General features: G+C 35.4%; 1 protein-coding gene across 4 annotated transcripts in view; it reads left to right on the top strand.

The window, feature by feature from the left end:
• The first annotated feature begins 1,699 nt into the window (after positions 1–1,699).
• Positions 1,700–27,261, top strand: part of PKN2 (protein kinase N2) — a 171,422-nt gene continuing 145,860 nt past the window's right edge. For 2 of the 4 annotated variants that reach the window (XM_073787614.1, XM_019919810.3), the window contains exon 1: positions 1,700–2,096. Coding sequence is in view for 3 of the 4 variants with exons in the window: in XM_019919810.3 (XP_019775369.2) it covers positions 2,049–2,096 (48 nt within the window). In the remaining variant the exon portion in view is untranslated. The remainder of the gene's footprint in view (positions 2,097–27,261) is intronic. The other 2 variants (XM_019919811.3, XM_019919809.3) reach the window with 2 other exon arrangements.

Here is a 27,261-nt window from a genome sequence, read left to right as displayed (position 1 = left end):
CCTAACGTTTTGTGACTATCATTTAAAATTGCACTATAGTTGTTTGGACACAAGTCTGTTTCTCCAAAGGACTCAATCACTCCAGGGACAAGGACTCTTTCTTAATCCTAGCTGTAGCTCCAGGGTCTAGAACACTGTCTGGCTCTTACCAGGGAGGGCATTTTTATCCTGGTTTTTCCAAGTGTTGTTGTAGCATATGTTTTAATTATCATTTTCAACCAAGGCTATGTATTAAACATATAAACAGTTTTTAAACTTTTGAAAGAGTCACCAGAAAAATTCTCTATCACATGAATTGGAGTTCAGAAAATGTGATCACAGAACTCTAGACAAGTGTTTGTCAAATAAATGCATTAGACTTTAGAAGGTAAAAAGATAAACTTAAGTCCTAGCATCAGCCCAACAGATCTTACATGCAGCTTAAGAGGTTCATGATAGCATACTTAAGAAGTATGCCTACTAAGCCATTCTTCAAGTAGCTATCTAACTAAACTATCCGTATCACTTTCCCTAAGTAGTTTTTAACAAAGCCATGGCATCTCAGCCTCAAATAATCAAAAGTTAAGCAGGTGCCTAGAATATGCATTCATTCCTCAGACAAAAGCTACGGGATGGAGATTTTGTTGACATTCCTGAATATTATAGTGTCATTTCTTAAACCCCCAATTTAAGACTACTTAGCTACATGTTACTAATAGGTTAACCTGGATGTTTACTACAACAGGGAAAGTTGGCTTTTTCCCATTCATGGGGCTAATCCCGCCCCACCGCCTTCACTTTAAATTCAGTTAAAACAATTCAAGAAGCCAACTAATTAAATTCTAAACTCAAAAGCCCAAACCACAGTAGTGCAGCGCTTGGGAAAAGGTATCTTTAAAAAACTGTGCATTAGGGCTTCCCTAGCGGCGCAGTGGTTGAGAGTCCGCCTGCCGATGCCGGCGACGCGGATTCGTGCCCCGGTCCGGGAAGATCCCACATGCCGCGGAGCGGCTGGGCCCGTGAGCCATGGCCGCTGAGCCTGTGCGTCCGGAGCCTGTGCTCCGCAACGGGAGAGGCCACAACAGAGAGAGGCCCGCGTACCGCAAGAAAACAAAAACAAAAACAAAACAAAACAAAAAACTGCATTGAGTTGCCAGAGGTCGAGAGCCGCTAACATTTCTTGAAAAGTACAGACCACACCCCACTTTCGCCAGCTGTGCACCTTACTGGTCGCAGAGGCGCGCAGAGGGTGGGTGCGAGCAAAAGGCAAGATTAATAGCTTGGGCTGGGGAATATTCTACCAGGTTTGAGTCCCGAAACTCTTTGGGTTCTGGAGGTTAGAAAAGGGTCCGTTTACGTTAGGTCTAAACTGTGGCAAGCAAAGAGAAAAGGACCTGGGGAAAAAAACAAAAAGAAGCGAGTAGTTTCCCGATTTCCAGCGTTCACAGCGGGGCAGTTAAACAAGCAGGAAAGCGGGCGTGTGTTTTCTTCTTCCTCTTCCCGCTTCCCAGGAGACACGAGCCCAGCCCGCTCCCCCCGCTTTTCACCCTGGCTGGGTCCAATGGCAGTCCCCGCCGCGGAGCCTAGTCGGAAGCCGCCCCGCCCCGCTCCCGCCCTCTGGGTCCCCCTCCGCCCCACCTCCTTCGCCCGGCGGGAGGCGGCGGCCGCGGCCGTCACGTGCCCTGGCAGCCGCCAAGTGAGGCCGCTTTTGCGACGCGGTGACAGCCAAATGGTGCGACAGGAGGAGTTGCCGCCGCGGCCGCACAGCCCCGCACCGAGAGGTTCGAGGCGGCTCCTGGCGTCGCCCTGAGGCAGCGACTGAGCAAGAGAGTCCAGCACGGGCGGGCGGCGGCGAGGGGGAGCCCGCTACGAGTGTCCCGGCTCCCCGCCGCTCTCCAAGGACCGGGCGAAATAAGCCGCGCCTCCAGCAGGGGCTGCGCCTCCATGAATCCCTAGGTTTTTTTCTTTCTCTCCCCGCTCCTCACCCCCCACCCCGGATCCCGTCCCGCCTTCTCCCTTCGCCCGCCAGCAGCGGCCGCGTCCAGGTGTGGAGTCCAGAGCGGAAAGCAATGGCGTCCAACCCCGAACGGGGGGAGATTCTGCTCACGGAGCTGCAGGTAAGGGCCGCGGCCCGTGCACGAGGCGCTGGCGGAGCAGAGGGAGAGAGTCTGGCGCGGGGTAGGGGGCCTAGGGGAGCCGTGCGGCCGCCGCGCCCCTAGCCCGCTAAGTGAGGAAACTCGGGGATGTCACTCGGGAGCCGCTTCCTTCTGGAGCCAGAGCCTCTGCCCCCGCCGGAGCCGTGGCCTGCCACCAACTTAATTTGACTCTGCCTACCAGAGGGACCCCATCCTGCGGCCGGCGTCTGCTCTCACCCGGTCTTCGGGGCGGCCAGTTCGCCTCCCCCTCTCTTGTGTCAGAGCCGCCCGCGGACACCCCTGGCGCCCCCTACCTCCTGCGGGCCGGGCCCCGCCCCGCCTTTCCCTCGAACACCGCTCCTTAAACTCCTTTGAATGACTCCCAAGCTGTTTTCTTGTCCCTCCTCTTCCCCTCCGACTCTGCACAAAGAGCGCCCCCATAACTTCCAGTCCCCAGACAAGTTTTTTTTTTTTTTTAAAGAAAAAACAAAAATAAAGTGTCTCACCCAATGCTGGCTTCACTTCACCAACCCTCTTTAGGTGGCTAGATTTCTTTCTTTTATTTTGAGGGCTAACCCATTTATTTCTTTTTTACCAAGTGATAGTTACATGGTCCCCTTCTCAGCTACTCCCGGCTCAGATCCGGAAGCTCAGATGCTGATGCTTTTCAGGCTTTCATTTTCCCTCCTGTTTGAATACCAAAAAAAGAACTACAGAAGTTGTTTACAAACGGCAAAGCAGTCGACTAAGGGAAAATGTTGGGCACCACATGCTTGCAGAAGATGTGAACAAAATAGATCCCTTAATTAAAGTCCACGTTGATTAGCAATATTATTCTTCCCATTTTCCAGCTAAATATTTGATGATGTAGGCACGATATTGGTGTTTAGGTCTCTTTGATGTGCAGGGTACGTGCGCTACCTTGTTGGGTTTATTTTTCTTTACTTTGGAGTGTCCCAGAGATGTTTACATCTGGATTAAAGTTTCATGCTTGTTCTTTGACTTAAACTTATTTTGGTTTGTTTAAATATAGTCGTCTTTTAGCTACTCGAAGATTGAGATGGGAGTTAAAAGAAAAAAAAATAGCCTACTTACATTCGTTTTTGTGTGTTGGGCAGTTAATTTTTTTTGAGAAGGCTGAATCTAGACACTCTGAAGGGTTCATTCTGATGATTTCAAAATTCAGTTGCTTCTAAGTTTTTTGCTGTTTAAATGTATTTTCGATAAATTCCTATATTAGCTTGGTTTATTGTGCAGTTAGATATAAGCTTGAAGGCATATAATACTCGATATTTCCTCCATAAAAATAGATTTCAACAAGGTATATCAATGCACTTTTGCAAATTTGGAATCCTTTGGAAATGCAAGGCTGAATTTCATATTATTGAACATGTTGCTATATAGTGTTTTAATTACTCTTAGTCTTTTCTAAGGAAGTCTTCCAGCATACCAGTTAGCTAAATGAATGGAATTTATTGTTTTATTACTTTACGTGAGCTTTTGAAAAGAAGTTTGAGGCACATCAGAAATGCTTTCCATTGCCTAGTCTTGAAATTTGAAAAGCATATTTTACTTCTGACTGAAAAAAAGCCATGAAAATAACAGAATTTTTCCTTGAGTGGAGTGGCTTCAGAATCATAAAGTATTTGGCATCCTTATTTGTATTTTATAGAAAGTTGATGTAAAAAACTCTTATTTTGGTACTGAATGTGAAAATATATTTTCATGTATATTGAAATATAACATTTAGGGACTTTTAATAAAACCATTTTTTACAATAACAAAGAAGCAAGTCAAATAAATAGGAATATTTAAATACGAGTATTTTAAAAATGGGACCAGACTAGGGGAACGTCCAATCTAAAGTTAGACTTTTAAATAAACTAAAATGTAACTCCCTCCAGTAAAAGAATAGTTTTTAATAAGTGTTACATTTTAGGTTGTCATGTATATCCAGGACATTTTTCTTCGTGTATTTGACTCCCAATTCTAATAAAAGTTATTGCATTTGGACTTTATCATGTTTATTAAAATAATTGAAAATATTATTTATATCAGCACTCAAAGATGAACCATGATAAAATTTGCTTCACCAAGTATATGCATCTGTTCAAACATTTTATTATTTCATTGGGTCATGAAACTAGAATATAGTAACCAAATATTTATCAAACTTGTTTGGAGAACCAGTTTTTAAAAACCTTCTAAGTTGTTTGAATTTATTTAAATTGAAAAGTTGTTTAATGTGAGGTTCTTAATGCTTTTCTGCCATACAGATTTTAAGTAATTAAATAATAATTTGTGTAGCAAGTTTTTAAATTGTTTAGTTGAAATTGTTACTTTGCCATATCTTTTCTCACTCTGAAAGTTACATGTTACAACTTCTTTTAATGAAATTTATACTTTATTTAGAAACATTGTACATCCAACATGTAAAAAATTATTTTTCGAATTATATGGCAGAATTTGAAATACTTTACTTGACGTGGAATTGGCTTATTAATAAGTTTTGATTGTGGAAAGACAAAGAAATCTGAAAATCTGAAAATCTTGTTAATTGTAATATTTCTATATAATGTAATGTTTCTAACTCTTGTTAGTAATTTAAGAGACATTCAACAAGGAATCATTAATAAAGTATATACAAACTTTGAAGGCTAGAGGCTTCAATGTGTAAGGAAGAATATTTGCTGTGGTAAAAATAAAAATAGGCTGTTAAAAAACATAAACTTAGTTGGCAATTTCTAATTTTTATCTCTTGTAATTAACTTGTTATGTCAAGTTCTCTTGTTTTTTATTTGAAGTGTAGTGGGAAGATGAGTGTGATACTTTCATGAGGCCAAAGAAATTAAAGTTTATTTTCAAGGAAACTGAGTTAATAATGAAAACTATATAAAGAATCTCAAAATGAAAATGTTGGCTACAACAATAATTTTGTAGAGTGTAGACCCAGATATCGAGTAGCATACTTATAAAGTTACCTTGTTGATTATCGGATATTCATCTTCATCAAAATAGCTAATAAAGTGTTGGGAATCTTGAATTCCATTCTCAGCAGAATTTATTTAGGTAGAGGTGACTTGCTCAAGTGGAAGGTTGAGGTAGCTGGTCTTAAGTTACAGGGATTCATTTCAAGAAACCTTTATTGAGTAGCTACCAAAGGTATATTGGAGGGCATAAAGATGACAGGATATGGCTTTTACTTTCTAGAGGAGAGTACAAATAACGTTTATTGATTATCTGCTGTATGATAGACATTGTACTTGGTACCCTGTGTACCTTATGTAATCTTTAAAACAATCCAGTAAAGTGAGTGTTGTTATTTCCATTTTACAGATCAGGAAACTAAGTTCAGGAATAAAGTCAGTCATTCATGTTCACAATGTTAAGTCTGAGTTTGAATTTGGATTTATATCTTTTCCACTACACCATTTTGTAATATGTGGACCCATAAATGTTTTGCATTCCAATATTGTAAATGTGTGAACTTTCTAAAAATTGGCCCCAAATGTAGTTAACCAGAGTTAACTTTAATATAAACTTTATACTACTTGTTAGGTTCCTCTCGAACAAGGAAAAGTGATTTCCACATTTTATTTGGTAGTCTATAATTTTTGTTTGTTTGTTTGTTTTTGTTTTTTTGCGGTACGCGGGCCTCTCTCTGTTGTGGCCTCTCCCGTTGCGGAGCACAGGCCCCGGATGCGCAGGCTCAGCGGCCATGGCTCACGGGCCCAGCCGCTCCGCGGCATGTGGGATCTTCTCGGACCAGGGCACGAACCTGTGTCCTCTGCATCGGCAGGCGGACTCTCAATCTCTGCGCCACCAGGGAAGCCCCGGTAGTCTATAATTTAACAGTGCTTTATTATTGCAAATAAGGTATAACATTCTACAAAGAATAACAGTACAATAACATTTTTGCAGGTTTTCTTCATTTAACAATTAATGTTCCTGATGAAAGTTGTCAGATGTTCACCCAAAACCTACCAAAAGATTTCACGTTTCTCTGTAGACTGTCCGTAAAATAAACTTTGCTTTAAAATTTTAAGCTATGTAACCAAGCTGTGTGTTTGGCACTGAGTAGGTACACAGTACATTGATGAGAAGGCTCCATTTGTTACCTAGGATGAGAAATGTCTTGACTGTTGAAAGTTGACTATGATCATTGACTTAAGAAATTACTTAGTTTTCTTTATTTTACATTTCTAATCCCTTGTCCCAAAAATATTCCCTTAAAAAGTTCAAAAGGGATTTCTGCACTAGTTATGTTATATCTACATACAGCACCCTCTTATTTTACACATTTGATGGGAAATTAGGAGGTGACATCTAATTTTGCAGTGATACTGGAACGTAGAAGGTGTCTGTGTTGGGAGGATTAAGACTAGCATGAGTTGGGGGAATGTAGCATGAGAAAGTAGGTAGATGGTTAAGACACATTTTACAGTTTATTTTCAAATTATCAATGTAATACAAGTGTATTCTAGAAAATCTGGAAAATGCAGAAAAGCATCAAAGTAAATAGAAAGTGCTAATAGTTCTATCAGAGTAGTTGACAAGCTTTTCCAACTTATAAGTCCCATGGCATTTGAGTCCATTTCCTCTTTTTCCTCCCTTTTTTAAAAAAATTGAGATATATTTGACATACAATGTGTGATTTTAAGGTATATGACATACTGATTTGATATTTTTCCTCCCTTCTGTATCCTATTTTACTTATTAGAATTGTAAAGAGAAATGAGGTTTATAGAGTTTTAAGATAGAAATAGCTGTAGGTAAAAAAAAAATTGCCACTAGTTCTAGATAAGTGGATCAAAGTAGCTTTATTGACTTTTTTATCTCAAAATATTTTTATTTTGAGTAAATCTTTGTGCTGAAACTGGTATTATAAAATGATGGCTCTAAAATGATCATGTTTTTCGATCATCTCTAATTAGTTAATAGAGAGATGAATATCACTTAAAATAATGTTACTTCCAGAAACATATATGATATTTGAACAGAGTAGTTAATTTTACATCATTTTCTAGTACTGTGTACTCTGTTGAACAATTGTCAAATGTCTACTCTATTTCAAAAACCAATTTTACTCTCATCAGAGTATGACAGAAATCATGTAACATTTAATACGAATAACTTTTGGTATGCAGCAGAGTTCAAACTTGGCAACAAAGAAAGTCAAAACTAGTTAAAAGCTTTAAAAAGATACTTAAAATCTTGACTGAGAAAAACATACTAATGAAAAAGTAAACTTCTGATATCTTAGAAAAGCAGAAATAGAGAACATTTATTTTGATACATGTCTAGTTTCTCTTAATTTTATTTAATGAAATCTTATTTGAAACTAGCTCTGTTGTCACATTCAGTTTTTCACAATCTCAGAAAAATTAAATTTGTGTAATATTATATACATAAATATTGTCTGTTAAAAATGAAGAACAGGAAAGCCTGGGAGGAGTGTATTTGATGATAAATACCTTAGATTTGAAGGTAACTGTTGGTGTCATGTTATAGAGATGAACTGATAGACAAGAATTACATAATATATACTGTTATTAGGATATATCTATTTTAGGAACTTGGCAATGTTTACTTTTTCTAATTGGTTGAAGCTTTACTGCCCTGGCTTACAAACATCATAATTTATTGGAAAGTTGTCATTACAGAATTTAGAATTTATTTTAGATTATAGAAAATATACTTACCACCCAATATGTATGCTAAATATCATATATTTTAGAATTAATCATATTGTTTTCCCTTTCCTATAGTTGTTTCCTTAGAGAGTCTCTAAGGAGGTGCTTTTTTTGTCCGTTTCAGAATTTTCATTGAATAAATTTCATTAAATTTTCAGATTTTTTTTCCCATTTATTGAACCTTAGGTACACTGGTTTGGATTAATCATTATCCATCCATATATCATTGTAATAAACACCCATGAACCAGCACTCACTCCCCAACTCCCCCTAAAAGCTAGGAACTTAACCTATACATGGTTTTTCTTCATTCCATCCCCCTACCTCCACCTTCTTGTCATCCAAAGTAACCATCATCCTGAGTCCTGTGTTCATTCTCTTTTTTTAGTTTTGTTGGATATACAATTCTAAAAGTTATATCTTTTATTTTAGTTGTTTTTATATAATTGTGTTCAATATAATCTCTCTAAACTTGATTTTTCACTTATTATTGCTGATTTAACCATATTATTGTATGTTGCTGTAATCACTCATTTTAATTGCTGTGTGATATTTCAATGAGTAAAATATTCAACTCTCCCCTTATTGGATATTTGGATATTTATCCACTGACTTTTCCTTGTTGGGCCTTTATTTATTTTCTGGTGTTTGTAATTGTGAACGATGATACTATGGATGTTCTGTGCATTCTTTCTTATTGCATATATGTAAGAGTTTCTATTAATTATATACCCAGATGTAGAATTGTTGCCTCACAGGGTAATGCCCAGCTTGCAGTGTGGTTGTGCCAATTTATAGTCATGTCAGCAGGTAAGAAACAAAAGATCCCTTGGTCATCCATCCTTTCTGACATTTGCTGTTGTCTTTTAATTTTAACAAATCGGAAGAGTGTAAAATGCGATCTCATCGAATGGTCTTGATTTGCATTTTCCTGATCATCACTGATGTAGAATATTTTTTTTTTAATGTTTACTGGCCTTTTATGTTTCCTCTTCAGTGAAATTTCTGTTCATGAGTCTTGCCTATTTTTCTGTGTTTTTTAAATTGATTTATAAGAGTTCTTTATATTCCTCATATAAATCCTTTGTGTGTATTGTGAATGTCTTATCTCAGTTTGTAACTTGTCTTTTCACTTTCTTTTGCGGGTTTGTGGGAGGGACAGTTTTAAGTGTTTTACCTTTTTGGCAAATATTGAAAATCATTTACATCATTGTGATCAGCAAGCCTGCACTTAATATCTAGTCTAGGTTTGGTATAGAAAGGGTAAAGTTATACAGTTTATGACTCATGGATTTACAAAGTTTCCACAGGAATAACTATAGGAAGTTGTATAAAATATTGTTTAACACATACTAGGCACTCAAATGTTATTTGACTCAAAGGGTAAATTTAGAAATAAATAGTGTAAATTATATATGTAAATAGTTCATCAGTTGCTTATTTTCCCATTCCATATCTTTTCAGTGCAAATTTATTACTATTACTAATTATTAACATTCTTTCATTTGAAGGACAATATATTCCAAGTCTAGAATTATGTGAATTGGTCATTCAGTCATATGCATAGCTTGTCAATAAAGTGCTGTAGCTGATCAGATTTAATACTGGATATAAAATAGAAAATAATCATCTCTTGCAGAATTTACTGGTATTTACAAACCTGGAATCCTAAATGCAGTTCTTGCCATTGCTGTGCTATCTGTTGATGAAAAAAAAAACTAAATTTAGTATTTGTTAAATTTATTGATGGTATGCCTAAAAAACTTTTGACTAATTGGACACTCCTTAAAATTCCACTGAGAAAAATGTATTTGTTGAATATATAAATATATCATATAATCAAGAAGACTTTTACTTAAGGTACATTTTTAATAAATAAGTGAATTTAGTCATTCGTCATGTAGCATTTTGATCCATTGACAAATTAGCCTACTTCTCATTTTGCAGCTCCTGTGATTGAATATATCATCCAATATGGCAGTTAATTGTTAAATTATATGTGTGTCTCCCACTTTCAGGACAGGAACTAGGTCTTACTCAGTTTTATGCCCCTAGCACCTGACATATGGCTTTCACTTGATATATGCTTGAATAAATAATGCTTAATAAATAAATGACTGATTTCTGTGACTAATTCTATGACCCGTTTACTACATCTGACTTTTCTGTATTTCTGAAGGTGATCATTCTTTTGTTGCCCGTGTTAGAAAGATCTGCTGGTCACTATCATTTGACTGCAGTCTCAGCCTCTTCAGTTGATTCTTCTATTTATGTAAATTGAATTCATTCATTGCTTTGCCACTGCCCAAGTTTGGGCTCTCATTATCATTTGGATGATTACAGTATCTTGATATTCCACCTCTACTTCTTCAGTCTCATTCTGTTTTTGTTTAGACTATGTACAGCTGCTAGATTCAGAAGTTGTCTGCAGCATTCAGTGACTCCTGACTGCTTGTGAGATACAGTCCTAATTCCTTAGCTCAGAGCTGAAAGCTGTCATTGCCGTGGCCCCAGAATACCTTTTTTTCTTTTTAATTTATTTTTGACGCAGGTGCAAAGGCAATCCTGTGGAGGATTTTCTTTCTTTCTTTCGTTTTTCTTTTAATTAATTTATTTATTTTTGGCTGCATTGGGTCTTCATTGCTGCTCGCGGGCTTTCTCTAGTTGCGGCGAGCAGGGGCTGCTCCCCGTTGATTCTCATTGCAGTGGCTTCTCGTTGCGGAGCGTGGGCTCTAGGCACACGGGCTTCAGTAGTTGTAGCATGCAGGCTCAGTGGTTGTGGCTTGCGGGCTTAGTTGCTCCACGGCATGTGGGATCTTCCCAGACCAGGGCTTGAACCCATGTCCTCTGCATTGGCAGGTGATTCTTAACCACTGTGCCACCAGGGAAGCCCCCCAAAATACTTTTTTTTTTTTTTTTTGTGGTACGTGGGCCTCTCACCGCTGTGGCCTCTCCTGTTGCGGAGCACAGGCTCTGGACGCGCAGGCCCAGTGGCCATGGCTCACGGGCCTAGCCGCTTCGCGGCATGTGGGATCCTCCCGGACCGGGGCGCGAACCCATGTCCCCTGCATCGGCAGGCGGACTCTCAACCACTGCGCCACCAGGGAAGCCCCCCAAAATACCTTTTAATTCTTAACTCTTTTCATGCAAACAGCCTGTGTTTTAGGCATACCATGATTAGTGATTTTTCCTCACCTATATTCTGTCTGTATTTTATTGTTTTATGTTTTTCAACTGGAATGTTTCTTTAGGGCCTAGTTTAGATTTGCTTTTTAATTTTTTTTCTTATTTTCCCCTAGTCATGTATAATGTCTCCTCAAAATTTACGTAGGATATTTTCTATCTCATGACTTTTACCATACATTGTATTGCACCATAGTTGTTTGCATCCTACCTCATTTTCTCTGCTGTGTTGAATGCTTAAAATCTTTGACAAAAAAGAACTATATGTCCCGTCTTCACCTTTACGCCTTTAGTCCTTAGCAGAGCAACTTATAAATAGTAGCTACTTGTTAGTGTCTGTTGAATAAATAACAGGCTCATGTCCAAAAGTCCCCAGATTTTAAGTTTATTACCTAAAACTTTTTTCTTGCTTTTGTTATGGTCTTTTTGAGGGAGCAGAACTGCATTGTGTCGTTTTTCTTTGGGTAGGGCCACTTGACATGTACATGATTTTAAGTTTATTACCTTTAGTCGTAATAATTTAGTTCCTCATCTCAGACCGAGAATTTTCTACTGACAGAAGGAACAAAGTCTAGATACAACTGAAGCAAGTAATAATTAATTTATATTGATGTTATTTCACTGAATCCTTAAGACAATTCTACTGAATTTGTACTATTATCTCTACTTTATAGGCAAGAAAGCAAAAGTTTAAAGGAAATAACCTCCATGGTCACATAATTGGCATGAACCAAGATGCTCTCTGACTTGAGAGGACAAATTCCTCTTAACCCATATACTATAGTTTCTCTTTCTTCTTTTGGCATTTTTCTCTGCTCCTCCTTTTCCCAGACTCACCCCACTCCAGTAACCACCCCCTATCTCCTGTCTGCTCAGGTTCTTACCCTAGCCTTTCACTTTGTGCAGCATCTCTTATATCATTCCTTCTCTCTCAACAATGCCTATGTTTGCTTTTTCACTAGGATTATTCTTGATGACTAGCTAGTTGATCTGAAGGACAGATCTTACCTTCAAGCTCTAGGTAGGATAGGCTTGAACCCACAATCTTATGGCCTGTGGAAATCCTAAGTCTCCCCAAGATTTGTTTTCCTGGTGGGAAGCTCTTAAATTCTCAGGGCACCCTCTGCTTCCTGGGTTTCTGTTTCTACATATGTTTATAGGCATGTAACAACTTAATTGGTTTCAGCAAAGATACTTATATTTCACTTAGTCCTCTCCCCCATAGTATACCCAGTTTCATATCCCATGGTTGGCTCCTCTCTCCTCAACTTCCTGTCTATTCTTCAATCCTTTCTTTCTTATTTGCCATCAAAACTCCAAATTCTTCTCTCCCTGAAGAAGAACAGTTCAGTTCCCTCAAATTCTTCCTCTCAAAAGGCAGAGCCAAGTTCCTCAAGTGTTCATCAAACAAGACCTTACATATTAAAAGAATCAGTCCTCCTTAGAAAACAGGTATAGTTGTAAACAGCAAAACTTATTTCTTGCTGTGTCAGTAAAAGTTATCTAATTTTCTGTTCTCTTGGGAGCCTTGAGGAGCGGGGAAGTATTCTTTTATCTACTAATGAGCCTGTCAGTTAGAAGTGCCTGTGACAATAAAGATACTTGACCCTATCAATTCTTGATGCATTATCAGTTTGATACGTAAAGAAAAGGAAGCGTTGAGTTTTAAAAGTAGACATTTTTTTTAAGATACTTAAGCATGTTACAACTAGCAAGTCATGGACCAGTGCTGTTCATGATGATATTTTCACCCTAAGAACAATGTTGTATGAGTATGTATTCTGTATATGTCTATATAAAGTTGCCAGTTTATAAGTAGAGATGCGGACTGTACTCCATTCTGAGATTTTGCTGTTTCTGCTTCTCTTTATATCCTTCCATTCTTGATGTCAAAATGTACTCTCTTTTAAGAAATGATTAGAATAATTGATAGTTATATTCTAACTGGCAAAATAATAAATCAGTAATCTTATATATATCTGCCAAATTTCTTTTTGGAAATTTACTGATCAATAATTTTAAGGCCTAGTTGAAATCACTGGTCTAGTAGGTAAAGTTTTGAAATCATACAGATCTAGGTTTAAATCCCATATTTAGCACAAATTAGCTGTCTGACTTTGTGGGTTATTTAGCTCCATGAGGCAAATTTTCTTATAAAAATGGTGATAATTTCTGGCTCAGGGCTATTGTAAGGTTTTTTTTTTAATTGAAGTATAGTTGATGTGCAATATTATGTAAGTTACAGTGTACAATATAGTAATTTACAATTTTTAAAGGTTATACTCCATTTATAGTTATTATAAAATATTGGCTATATTCCCTATGTTGTACAGTATATCCTTGTAGTTTATTTTATACGTAATAGTTTGTACCTCTTAATCCCCTACCCCTATATTGCCCCTACCTCCTCCCCCTCCCCACTGGTAACCACTAATTTGTTCTCTATATCAGTCAGTCTGCTGCTTTTTTGTTATATTCACTAGATTGTTGTATTTTTTATATTCCACATGTAAGTGATATCATACAGTGTTTGTCTGACTTATTTCACTTAGCGTAATACCCTCCAACTCTATCCATGTTGCTGCAAATGGCAAAATTTCATTCTTTTTTATGGCTGAGTAGTAGTCCATTGTATATATACCACAGCTTCTTTATCCATTCATCTGTGGATGGACACTTAGGTAGCTTGCATATCTTGGCAATGGTAAATAATGCTGCTGTGAACACTGGGGTGTATGTATCTTTTAGAATTAGTGTTTTTGTTTTTTTCAGATACATACCCAGGAGTGGAATTACTGGGTCTTGTGTAGTTCAATTTTTAGTTTTTTGAGGAACCTCCATACTGTTTTCCACAGTGGCTGCACCAATTTACATTCCCACCAACAGTGTATGAGGGTTCTCTTTACTCCACATCGTCGCCAGCATTTATTTGTTTGTTTGAAATTTATTTTATGTTGGAATATAGTTGATTAACCATGTTGTGTTTCCGGTGTACAGCAAAGTGATTCTGTTATAAATATACATGTATCTATTCTTTTTCAAATTATTTTCCCATTTAGGTTGCTACATAATATTGAGCAGAGTTCTCTGCACAATGCAGTAGTCCTTGTTGGTTATCCATTTTAAATATAGCAGCTTGTACAAGTCAATCCCAAACTCCCTAACTCTCCCTCCCCCACATCCTTCCACCCTGGTAACTGTAAGTTAGTTCTCTAAGTCTGTGAGTCTGTTTCTGTTTTGTAAGTAAGTTCATTTGTATCATTTTTTTTTTTTTTAGATTATGCATGTAAGCAGTATCATACGATATTTTTCTTTTTCTGTCTTTTGTTGTTTTTGTTCTTTTTGATGATAGCCGTTCTGACCGGTGTGAAGTGATATCTCATTGTGGTTTTGATTTGCATTTTTCTGATGTATTTTTTTAAATGATGTACATAAAGTTCCTGGTATATAATAAACAGTAATCCTTCCCCTGCAGGTTTATGTTTTAGGATTACTTCATTTTTCTTTAAATATTTAAGTTTTGTGGTTGACAGGCTGGCTGAAGTTGGGCATAAGAGATCTAGAGAACTGATCGTACTTCATAGGTTGTTTTCCCCTCTTTTCTTTCCTCTTTTGCTTCATAGAGGGTGTAATGAGGATAGCTATCTGAAAGATGTGTGTATTTCCATGATTGTCTTAATTTAAATTATCAGTATGCTGCAGTTATGTGTGTAAGAATAATAAGAAAATGATAGTTTGATAAATGATGAACTTCTAGGATTGAGCTTTCATATAAGAGTCTGTTATTTGTCATGCAAAAAATATGCATTGTAAATATTGAGCAATAGAACAATTCAGAGATTTCATGAAGCAGTTTAAATAAGTTCAGATCCTTATTTTGTCCTTTCCTAGAGGCTTTTGGACTTTTTATAAATTTGAACTAAGATTATATATCTGCAGATTCCAAAATGGTCCCTCACATTTCAGCACTGGAGAAACAGACTTGTGGTAATATACTTCTGAATATTAATAAATGATATCAACTCTAATTGAATATGTTTGAGCTTTGATGTGTAAGTTATAGTAAATGTCCAATTGTTTGTTGCTTATTGGTTAGAATAATTGACTTTTCATTTTGTTGCTGTGGAAACCTTGTCTTTGCACTCCAGCATCAGGAGAGTTCATTTTACTATAAATTTTTGTTCTGGTGTATGTTTTCATTGTGTTAAAACCTCATAAAACTCTATATAAAATTCTACACTTAGTTTTGGTTTGTCCTTTTAAGGATTGGAAATCTTAAATATCAGATCTAAAGTAAAATTCTTACTTATCAAATCCCTAAAAAAAACCACTTGACTAAATCTTAAAAAAAAAAAAGTGGACCTTTCCTTTCCTTTCCTTTTTTTTGAAGTTAGCAAGATGGCAGATAGTCTTTATTTTACTGTACTGTAATGGTAATTATAGAAATGAAACTGGTGTTGGTTGGTTACCTCATACAAAATAAAGGAAGATGTAGAAAAAATATGAGTAATATTACTAATAGCAATATCACTCTGTTTGTGAAGCATTTTTGAGTTATAAAGCACTTTTATATGTATTATTTCAGTTGATTCTTAAGATGACCCTTTTAGTTAGGCATAGGGAGGAATTATTATACCCAGTTTACAGGTGTTCATGTTTACTCAGCCAATGCCTGCTTTAACCTAAACCGTTATCTTCTGACTCCTATCCCTCATTTTAGTACTCTATACAATTCTAGTTTTATTAACTTTTAAAGTTGTAATCTTTTTCTTTACTATGCTTAAAAAATGGTTAACATTTTTAAAGCTATTTTAAAAATGAATGTCATTTTTTTTTCAAGGGAACAGAACAGCTATAAAGGCAATATATAGCTTGCCACCTAGTTGTGAGTATTCACGGTAGTATCAAAGTCCTTTGTAGAATTTTTATAAGATAAAAATATTGTAGAGGCATAGTGATTCCAGCAGTAGTAGTGTGTAACTTCTGGAGAGTTTATCATGGTTTAAAGTTTATACATAATTTAAAAATCATTTAAAGAATTTATTACTAATGAAGTTGAATGATATTTTCTATATTTATAAATTATATATGTTTAAATAGGCCAATCATGTTACCCACAATATCGACTTGCAAAGTGAGTATTTTATATGCATGAGACATATTAGTGCACTGAAAAATTACTCATTTTATATCTTTTAAAGGAATAATATATATCTCTCTGATGTTAAAATTTAGTCTGCACTTACTTCTAGTTTGTTTGTGGGGGCAAATATCTTATAGTAATAAACTGCTTTAAATAAAAAAGTTTTTAAAACACCTTAGAATAAACTTCATTTTATAAGCCCTTTTCCACTTGAGCATCTAATAACTTTCCTAAAATATTTTGTTGTAACATGTTAACACTTCTAGTGATCATAGCATTTGGGCCTAAATACATTCAGATAGATTTGTGAGAAAAAGGATGATCTATTTGTTTTTGTTATCTACAATAATTTTATCCTCCTTTCTTGTGCCTAAGTAATTTCTTATTAGTGGTAGTATTCTCATCCCTACCCTGGTTTTTCCTTGCTACGCTCTTTACAGTCTGAGAACTGTACTTTTATTATGCCCTACCACTAAAATAGAATTCATTTTATCTTCTAAGGAAGTTAAAAATAGCTATACAGTTAACTGAATGTATTTCTGGGTTTTATTTTTCTTGTTGCTCAATATGTGACTCGCTCAAGGCCAGCTCTATTGCCAGTGCCTAAAACCAAACCAAACCAAACAACAAAACACTAAGTATCAATACTTTGCAATTCAGCTTTGACTTTACTCTGTCTAACCTTGTGCCTTCTTAAAAAAGACAATATTCTCTGTCCACCTAGATCCTGTAGAAGTAAAATGCTCAGCTCTTGGCTAGGCTATAATGGGATAATGTAATACAACTTGATTCCTAATGGGGTTACTATAACTTTTTTTCAGCAAATCTGATGTTTTCTTCTGTAAAAAAAAGCACTGTATTTCCTTTTTTGGTGACTTTAGATTTCCAGTTAGCTCTTTTATCAGAAGTACTTATTTGATCAGATTATGATGCTTTTAAAAAAGTTTTTTAATTGTGGTAAAATGCACATAACATTTACCATGGTAATCATTTTTAAGTATATAGCTCAGTGGCATTAAGTACATCCACCGTGTTGTACAACTATCACCACCATCCATCTGTAGAACTCCTTTCATCTTGGAAAGCTGAAACTGTACCCATTAAACACTAACTTCTCACTACCCCCTTTCCTCAGGTCCTGGCAAAAACTATTCTACTTTCTGTCACTATGAATTTGACATATAAGTGAAATCATGCTGTGTATATCTTTTTGTGACTGGCTTATTTCACTTAGCTTAATGTCTTCAAGGTTCATCTTTGTTATAGCATGAATTTCCTTCCTTTTTAATCCTGAATAATATTCCATTGTATGTATATACCACATTTTGTTTATTCATCCATTAATGGACCCTTGGCTTGCTTCCTTTGATGATCTTTTTTTAATATATATTGCACTGAGGTATTGTACCTAGTTGTGATTGTTTGATAGGGTATAACTGTTCAGTGCAGTAGCCGCTGGTCATATGTAGCTATTAAAGTTTAAATTAATTGAAATTAAATAAAATTTAAAATTTAATTCTTGGGGCTTCCCTGGTGGCGCAGTGGTTGAGAGTCCGCCTGCCAATGCAGGGGACGTGGGTTCGTGCCCCGGTCCGGGAGGATCCCGCGTGCCGCGGAGCGGCTGGGCCCGTGAGCCATGGCCGCTGGGCCTGCGCGTCCGGAGCCTGTGCTCCTCAACAGGAGAGGCCACAGCAGTGAGAGGCCCGCGTACCGCAAAAAAAAAAAAAAAAAAAAAAATTTAATTCTTCATTCACATTAGCCACAGTTTTAAGTGCTCAGTAGCCACATGTGGCTAGTGACTGCCATATGGGCAGCATTGATATATAGAACATTTTGATCATCACAGAAAGTTCTATTAACAGTGCTGTATAATGAATGCACAGGCTTATTTTAATACCTTGAATTTAAGGAAGACAGAAAAGTCTCTTGTGGATTATGGAAATATTTTTATTTATATTTGAATAAAGAAATGTTTTAGTTTTGTTTAGAAAATAATTATATCTGTTTAAAGACATTTTTTGCAGTGAGTCAAGAGTTTTGGGTTCACACTCTTGACTGGAAAGTATTAAAGTACTTTGTGCTGAATGAATGTTAAATTGGTTTTCAAGTGAAGTAAAACAATGTCTTAGAAGTTTAATATATTAAAAATATGTAAAGTGTATATATCTGTATATATCAGAGATTTACAGGAAAGTAGACTGAGTTTGAAATCATATTTTATATCCATTATTCTCTTAGTTAGGAGAGTATGTGTTGTGTTTGCTTTTAGGAGTTGGAGTTAATTGATCTCAGGTGTAGAAGACAGCAAACGATGATTAGTAGTAATTTGTCCAGTTTCTTCATGTTGAGATCTTAAAACAACTTATTCTAGAAATTCTGTATTTTAAATTTTATTTTTTTATCGAGATATAATTGCCGTATAACATTGTAATAGTTTTAGGTATACAACATAACAATTTGATACATGTATATGTTGCTAAAAGATTATCACAACAATTCTAGTTAACATCATCATCACACATAGTTACAAGTTTTTCTTTTCTTATGATGAGAACTTTCATAAGCTCTATCTTAGCTACTTTCCAGTATACTATACAGTATTGTTAACTAGAAATTCTGTACTGTATTCTTAAGCATTTTTACTATCACTGAAATTAGATGAAGCTTTTTTTTTTGCTGACAACCTCAAATGCCATCTTTAGAGAACTGGTGGGGCAGATGGTGTGTGTGCGTGTGTGCGTGTGTGTGTGTGTGTGTAGCATTCCCTTTATTACTCTGTGTTGTGTGTTTTTATTAATACCACTTTATCGACTTATCTTTTTAGATTACTTTTTAAAAATGTATCACAGTATATTTTAAAATGCATGAAACTGTTTTTGAACCTGCTGGCTATGTTTAGAAATTAATTTAATTGCTGAATAAGTGCTTGAGCTTGAGCTCATTTAAATCTAGCATTTTAAAAGTAATTTTTTTAACTTTTTATTAATTCTATGAGCATCTTATTTGAAAGACTGTAAGCCAAAAATAAAATTCCTCATTTCTTAGAATAATGGTTCATGTATTTCTTTTCAGAAGTAAAAGGAAATTGATCTAATCTCATTTTTAAAAATCTATCAAATGACTTTTTCCATATCAGAACTTTTAACTGTTATTGCATTAGTTTAAAAACAATCTTTAGTTAGAACTAGTATTAAGGAGCAAAAACTTAGGCTGTTGTTTGTTCTGATCTTGTAGAAAGAGAAGGGAGTGATTATTGACAGTAAACAACTCTGGAAAAGATATCCTTTTAGGCTTAATTATTGGAGTTGAGCTAAGAAAGGATACCAGTTCCCATTCCAGCTCTTTGTAAAACAGAAACTTTTGTTTTTCTGTTAATAACTTGGGTTTCTGCAGTTACAGATAATGAGCTGATGTGATAATGAGAAGTGGCTGAAGCTGAGGAAAGTAGATAATTTTTAAAATCTAGTGTATGTAGATACCATAAAACACCTACAAATAGCAAAAAACAAATAACAAGTATTTAGTTCAGGAAAGAGTTATAAAACCAGTATTTCACAGTTCACTATTTGAACACTAACATTTTGTTTTTATCTGATGATACTTGCAACAAGTTTTTTCATATCTAGGCAAGGATATAATTTATTAATTCAGTCAATAGGAATGCCATTGTGTACCTACTGTTGTAATCATATTTGAACAAATGAATTTTGGTATTATTGTGAAGTTAAAATAGACACATTCTCTTTGTTTCAGTAGTCCCCAAAGGAACGTTTTAAAGAAGTTAACTTCAAAAGTTGCATTATTAAGACATGTATTTGAGAGGCTCTCCCTGAAAGGCGATTAATTCTTATGATTCAGGCATTGCCAACTAGACACCGTATGAAAATTTCTTACTCAGAACCTTTCGTTTATATAAAAAGAACAGTTTACTTAAGGGCTTGCATTGTTGAAAGGATTATGTATCAAACTGGAGCCATTCAATTTAAAGTACACTATTTATAGCTTTAGAAAACTGATCAAAATTAATTCTTATATTAATAAAAAAATAAATTTTTAAAAAAATTATTTATTTTTATTTTTGGCTGCATTGGGTCTTCGTTGCTGCGCGCGGGCTTTCTCTAGTTGCGGCGAGTGGGGGCTACTCTTTGTTGCAGTGGGTGCTCATTGTGGTGGCTTCTTTTGTTGCGGAGCAAAGGATCTAGGTGCGCAGGCTTCAGTAGTTACAGCACGCGGGCTCAGTAGTTGTGGCTCACGGGCTTAGTTACTCTGTGGCATGTGGAATCTTCCCGGACCAGGGCTCGAACCTGTGTCCCCTGCATTGGCAGGCGGATTCTTAACCACTGTGCCACCAGGAAAGCCCAAAAAATAATTTTTAAATGTCCATAGAATATAGAGCAGACGTCACAACTAACATGCCTTCAGGATCTAGGCAAGTAACAAAATAGTGAAGCAGGTGAATGTAGGGAACATATACACAATGTGGAATTGACAAGTATAAAAGTAGCTGGTGTCAGTCATTTCTTGGCTGTGGTTGTTTCCATATGGGCTCTCATTGCCTTTTTGTGGGGAGATATACTCTAAATTTTAAAATATTTGTTTAAATTCTTAAAAGACTTCTAATCAAACAAGACATGTTTGTAGGATCATCTCTGCCACTACAGTAATTTGTCTTTATTAAATCAAATATTGAAGTGCCTACCATATTCAGGTACTATGTTAAGAACTATGGTATATACAAATGAACATTGGACCTGGCCACTACCCTTTAGAAGAGCATTCTTCAATAATACTTCCTGGGATGGTAGAAATGTTATATATCATTTTGTTTATTGCCCTATATAGTAGCTACTGGCCATATGTAAATTGTGGCTAGTGCAACTGAGGAACTGTCTTTTTAGTTTAATTTAAATTTAAATATACACAGCTGCATGTGGTTAGGGACTGTTCACTGACAGTGGTGCTCTAGAAACTAAATTCAGTTGCTAAGACCATCATGGACCATCAGTACAAGATTGAAGTTATATTTCAGGATAGCAATGGAAGAGATGACTGGAGGTCCATTTCTCAGTGAGTTGTACAGGCAGTTGCTATAGGACTTCAGAGAAGGGAGTGGTCACTTTAAGATAAACTTTAGGGAGCAGGTGAAATTTAAACTGGCTCAAGGGATAGGTGGAATTTTATTAAGAGAAAAAGATGTTCTAGGAGAGTGGGATAATGGGACCCAAATGCATGCAGGCAGGGAAAATTAAATAAAACTTCCTATTTTTCGTTTAGAAGGCTGCCCAAAATTATGTTTCTTGTTTTTTTTTTTTTTGTATTTTAACAGGCACATTATTTAATAATTGAAATTGGCCTTGGTATATTTGCTGGTTCTAAACTTCTGTCAACAGCTCGAGAAATAAGGCATCGTGCTGTTTTTATTCTTTGAGGTCAACAGCCAAGAAGATGTAAAGAATGTGAACTTTTAAAAAATAGCTTTATGAACTTCGACTCAGTTTTGCTGTGAACCTAACACTGATAAAGCCTATTTTTTAAAAAATAGCTTTCCTTTATATCATATTTACTCCTTTTACTTGGAAAATGCAGATTTCACCACTTATAAGTTTTTTAGTCAGTTATGACTTCTTTCTCGTATGATGAAAGATATTTTAACTCAAAGAGCTAAGAGAAAAGCAAATGAAAGCTCTCAAATGTTTAGTTTTCATGAGGTATCGTAGTTTCAGTTGAAAACTTTTTCTGTTTAGTAGTTGTTGGATCTTTTCTTTGGGGGAATTTAACTTGCAGCATGGTGTTTGAAATATTTTGTATTCTGTTCATGCATACACCAATTTAAAGGGATGACTTCTTAAGTAGGTTAGCCGGGGAAATCTTTGACTACTGATGCAGTGATATTTTGAGTAGGAAAATGATTTATGAATTAAAATATACTAAAATCCCTGTTAAATAATCCTTATGAGAGAGAGAGCATTTCCTTGATTATCTTATATAAAAGTAGCAGTACTTCCCACCCTACCTTCCAGCACTCCTTATCCCCCTTCTGTTTTCTTGGTTTATTTATGTAGATTACATGAAATAAAGCATTTATTACTTTATGTGCCTGATACTTAGTGGGCACTCAATAAGTATTCTTGTCTAACCTTCCTCATCATCATCATGAGTAACCAAATTCTTGTCTTTTAAAATGTATAGTGAGAGATACTTTTTAAAGTGTTAGTTTTAATTTATGCTAATAAATGGTAATTATTTTCATGTATTACAATAAAGTCTAAAGTATGCAAATAGTTTTATAACTTTTTAAAATAACTTTTCTCTCTCCTTCCACCCCTCACCTCTGGTAACCACAAATCTGATCTCTTTTTCTATGAGTTCATTTCCTTGTTTTGTTTTTTGGTTTTTCTTTGTTTTGGTTTTTTTTTTTTTTTTTTTCGGTACGCGGGCCTCTCACTGTTGTGGCTTCTCCCGTTGCGGAGCGCAGGCTCAGCGGCCATGGCTCACGGGCCCAGCCGCTCCGCAGCATGTGGGACCTTCCCGGACTGGGGCACGAACCTGTATCCCCTGCATTGGCAGGCGGACTCTCAACCACTGCGCCACCAGGGAAGCCCCATTTGCTTGTTTTTGAAAATATAATTGACCTATAACACTATGGTAGTTCTTGTTACACAACGTAGTGCTTTGGTATTTCTGTACATTTCAAAGGATCACAGCAATAAGTCTCGTTAGGATATGTCACCATACAAAGATATTACATAGTTATTGACGATACTCCCCAAATTGTACATTTCATACCTATGACTCATTTATTTTGCAGCTGGAAGTTTGTACTTCTTAATCTCCCTCACCTATTTTTTCCCTCCCCTCTGGCAACCACCTGCTTGCTTTCTGTATCTATAACTCTGTTTCCATTTTGTTGTTTGTTCATTTGTTTTAATTTTTAGATTCCACATATGGGTGAAATCACATAGTATTTGTTCTCCTCTGTCTTATTTCACTTAGCATAATACCGTCTAGGTCCATTCATCTAGTCAAAATGACAAGATTTCATTTTTTACGACTGAGTAATATTCCATTATATATATATATATATATATACACACACACACACACACACACACACACACACACACACACACACACACACACACCTCATCTTCTTTATCCATTCATCTATTGATGGGTGCTTGAGTTGCTTCCATATCTTGGTTATTGTATCTTGTATAGGCATAGAGAAATAAAATTACTTGTTCATGTTACATAGCAAGTTAGCCCAACTGGAATTTGAAACTAGCTCTATCTAAATCTAAACCAATACTCTTTTCACTATACAGTTTATATTTTAATATTTTAAACAATTACAGAGGTTTACTGTTGAATTTTGTAATAAACATTTTCCCCCATCACAGATGTGATTTGATTTACTATAGAATTCTTGGAACAACATAATATGATAAAAAGCTGAGGCTACTAGTCTATAGATCCATAAAATATTAAGTGAGATGGGCATACAACATAATATGATAAAAAGCTGAGGCTACTGGTCTATAGATCCATAAAATATTAAGTGAGATGGGCATACAACATAATATGATAAAAAGCTGAGGCTACTGGTCTATAGATCCATAAAATATTGAGATGGGCATATATCAATTTAGCCTAAACTCATTTTACAGATAAGAAAAATGAGACCCAGAGAGGTTAAGTGATTTGTCTGCCATCACTAAGTAAGGGAGCTGAGACTAGAACCAAGATATCCTAACTTGAGTAGAGATTTTTAATGAACAACCTTGAATTTAATAAAAGGAAAATATGACCATGTCTACAATAAGGGAATAAGATAATTAAAAAGACTTTCTCTTTTAAAAAAAAAAAAACCTTTCTTTAATGAAATCTAATTGACATTCAATAAACTGCACATATTTAAAATACACAATTTGATAAGTTTTGGCACACCTCTACACTCATGAGACCATTACTGCAATCAACAATGAACATGTCTATCACTCCCTGAAGTTTCTTTGGGTCCCTTTGTAATCTTGCCATTATACCCTCTTCCCCAATTCCCAGGCCTAGAAAACTGCTTTCTATCACTATAGATTCATTTGCATTTTCTAGAGTTTTACATGAAAGGATCTTACAGTGTGTACTTTTTTTTTTAACATAACTTCGTACACTCCACATAGTGATTTTTGAGATTCTACCATGCTTTTGTATATAGCAATTGTTTGTTCCTTTTTATTGCTGAGTAATATTCCATTGTATGGATATACCACTATTTGTTTATCCATCTACCTGTACATGGATATTTGGGTCGTTGCCAAGTTTTGATTATTACAAATAAAGCTTCTATGAACATTTGTGTGCAAGTATTTTAGTGGATTTATGCTTTTATCATTCTTGGGTAAATGCCTGGGAGAGAAATAATTCATTTTGGTATGAAAAATATCTCATTATTTTAACTGCATCTCCTAACAGAGGTTTGGTAGTTTTTCATATGCTTATTGCCCATTCTGAATTCTACCTGGTTGTATTTTTTTAACCAAAATATTGAGGGAAAGCGACTCTAACATTTCACATTTGTTTACCCCAGAGTGCTCTAGATAATGGCAGAAGTAATCCATGAATAATTTACATTTGAATTACTACAGTACTTGGGTCAATAATTGTTCTTATATTTTTCTTTTGATGCATTTTTACTTGTTTTGTATATTTGAAGGAAATCCAGCTTATTGGACAGTATATGGGAACAAAAGTTATTGCCATTTCGTTACATTCAGTAGCATGAGTAACACTAATGCTGATTGACAACCTGGAGTGGGGGAGGGGAATCTCAAATTATTATTATTGTTATTAAGTGTTTCCTTTATACATAATGCCTTAGTGAAATTCTGTAGATCTTCAGTTATAGCCTACCTGTTATCCTCTATGTTTTTGTGGTTCAGCCTGTCTAACCTGTAGTTCTTGTGTTAATGTGAATAGATAAAAGGAAACTAGTTACGGCTATTGACTGGTTCTCTGTAGGTTTTTGTTATCTAACCCCACCCATAATGGAACATGTCATTTTATAAACTCTGTTCTATTTGGTAGTAAAGAATAAGATAGCTTGAAGTCTTATTGTGACTATTTATCTTCCTTTGGGGTGCTCCTTATACCAGCGGAAAAGTTGGTTCTTCACTTTGGAGAATGTGACCGAATGTGTTGTGATACGATATCAAGTCATACTTCAAAATTACCAATTTTAAATTGTGATTAAAATGTAGTTTTCTTTTATTATGTATTCAGTCATATTTTAATGTCTCATCAATGGGGAATGAAGTATATTTTCCAAATAAAGTATTCTTAACCCTTTAAACATATGAAGCACTGATTTTTAACATTGTTTTTAGAAATTACATTTATGTAGTGTATGTCACATTTTGCTGCCTGATTTACATAACATACATAGAAAGTTTGACTCTTTCTTGAAATATGTAGTACTCCTTATTCCTGTACCAGATGACTTTAGTGGTTAGTATGATTCTTTTTTTTTTCTTCTTCTTCTTTTTCTCTCAGGTATTACTTCTCACTCAGTATGTCAACTTTGAGCAGCCATTTCTCCATTCAACAAATATTGACTGAGCACTTTCTGTATTCGAAGCATTATTCTGGGGCCTGGTTATAAAATAAGGTTCAAAATGTTTAATAGTGATCAAATATACTTCCTTCTCTCAGGGAACTTAAATTGTGGAAGGGAAGATACACGTTAAGTAATTATACAGGGATATTGGGACTTACTACTAAACTTAAATAATGAATGGGGGAAAAAGGAAGCATACAATCCCAAATCATCATGACAGCAAAAGTTGTTTATAGGATTCATAATGGATATAATGTAAAGTTTGAGTTAAAATTAGAGCTAAATGACTGTTTTAGAAAAAAAAGATTGAAACACAGTTTAAGAATTTGCCATGGGTCTTATAGCAAATCAGTGACAGAACCATGACTAGAATTTCGGTTTTCTTATTCATAATCTCTCTCTCTCTCTCTGTTGCCTTTAATATCCTACCTTTGCTTAATCATTATGGATAGTTTTGGTTGTGAAAAGTGTTTCTGTGTTGGAAGCATGTGAGAGCCTGAGATTTGCACATGCTATTAACATAGGTATGATTTTTAACTACATTTTTTAATTGAGATGTCATTTTTACCAATAATAATTTTAGTAATATTAAATAGGAGATATGATTGAGCTGAAACAATGATTTCCATATTAATGAAGTGATTAAATCATAGATGTTTAAGTTATTACTTTGGATATACAAGGCATTTTAATAAAATGTATATACTTCTAGAATGCTTATAAAACACTACAATTGTAGATAGAAATGTGATCATTTTTATTGCTTAAGAAGTAGAGAGATGAAATCTCCATAATTTCAAACCTGTTGGATTAAAAGGAGGTTTGAGGAAGGTAATCAAAATTTGGGGAGGAAGGAACTGTGTTTTATGTAATTTTCTACAGTTCTAATATAAACATATTTATGATTTGGTTGGTTTATAAAATTATTATACTTGGTATATTTATATATGTGTAGGCCTGGTAAGAAAATGGATACAATGTGGAGAAATTATTTTTAACCTACTTCTTTTTCCTGTGCCTTCATAATTCTATTGCTAAGATGAGTAAACTTTTGTGACACATTATTGGTTTAAAAAGTTATTTCTGTTTTACATATACTTTAGTGGCTTAAAATTATGCTTTTTAAGATAACATGACTAAAGTTTTTAAAAAAGGTATATTAAAGTAGATAACGCTTCTGTGAACTTAGATCTGAGCCACTACTTTATAGGAAGATTGGCTTGATCATCTTTGTATCATCAGTGTCTAGAATAGAACTTTACACATAGTAGACATTTAATAAATTGTTGCTGAATGAAACAGATTTTAAAACACGAACTTGTATGCTAAGTTGTAGGACAGAAGGTATATGAGAGTTCCTACCTGTCAAGACCCAAATTATGGTTTATATCTGAACAGACTACTGTTGGCTACTGCTACTTCTTCCCATGTATGTTTTTGTAGTACCTCATGGAATATGACTTTTGTAGGAGGAACATGGTTGCAATTATGATTATTATATACTACTATAAAATTAAG

Source organism: Tursiops truncatus, chromosome 1, assembly GCF_011762595.2.
Source record: "Tursiops truncatus isolate mTurTru1 chromosome 1, mTurTru1.mat.Y, whole genome shotgun sequence".
Lineage (NCBI taxonomy): Eukaryota > Metazoa > Chordata > Mammalia > Artiodactyla > Delphinidae > Tursiops > Tursiops truncatus.
This window is presented reverse-complemented; position numbering and strand designations above follow the sequence as displayed.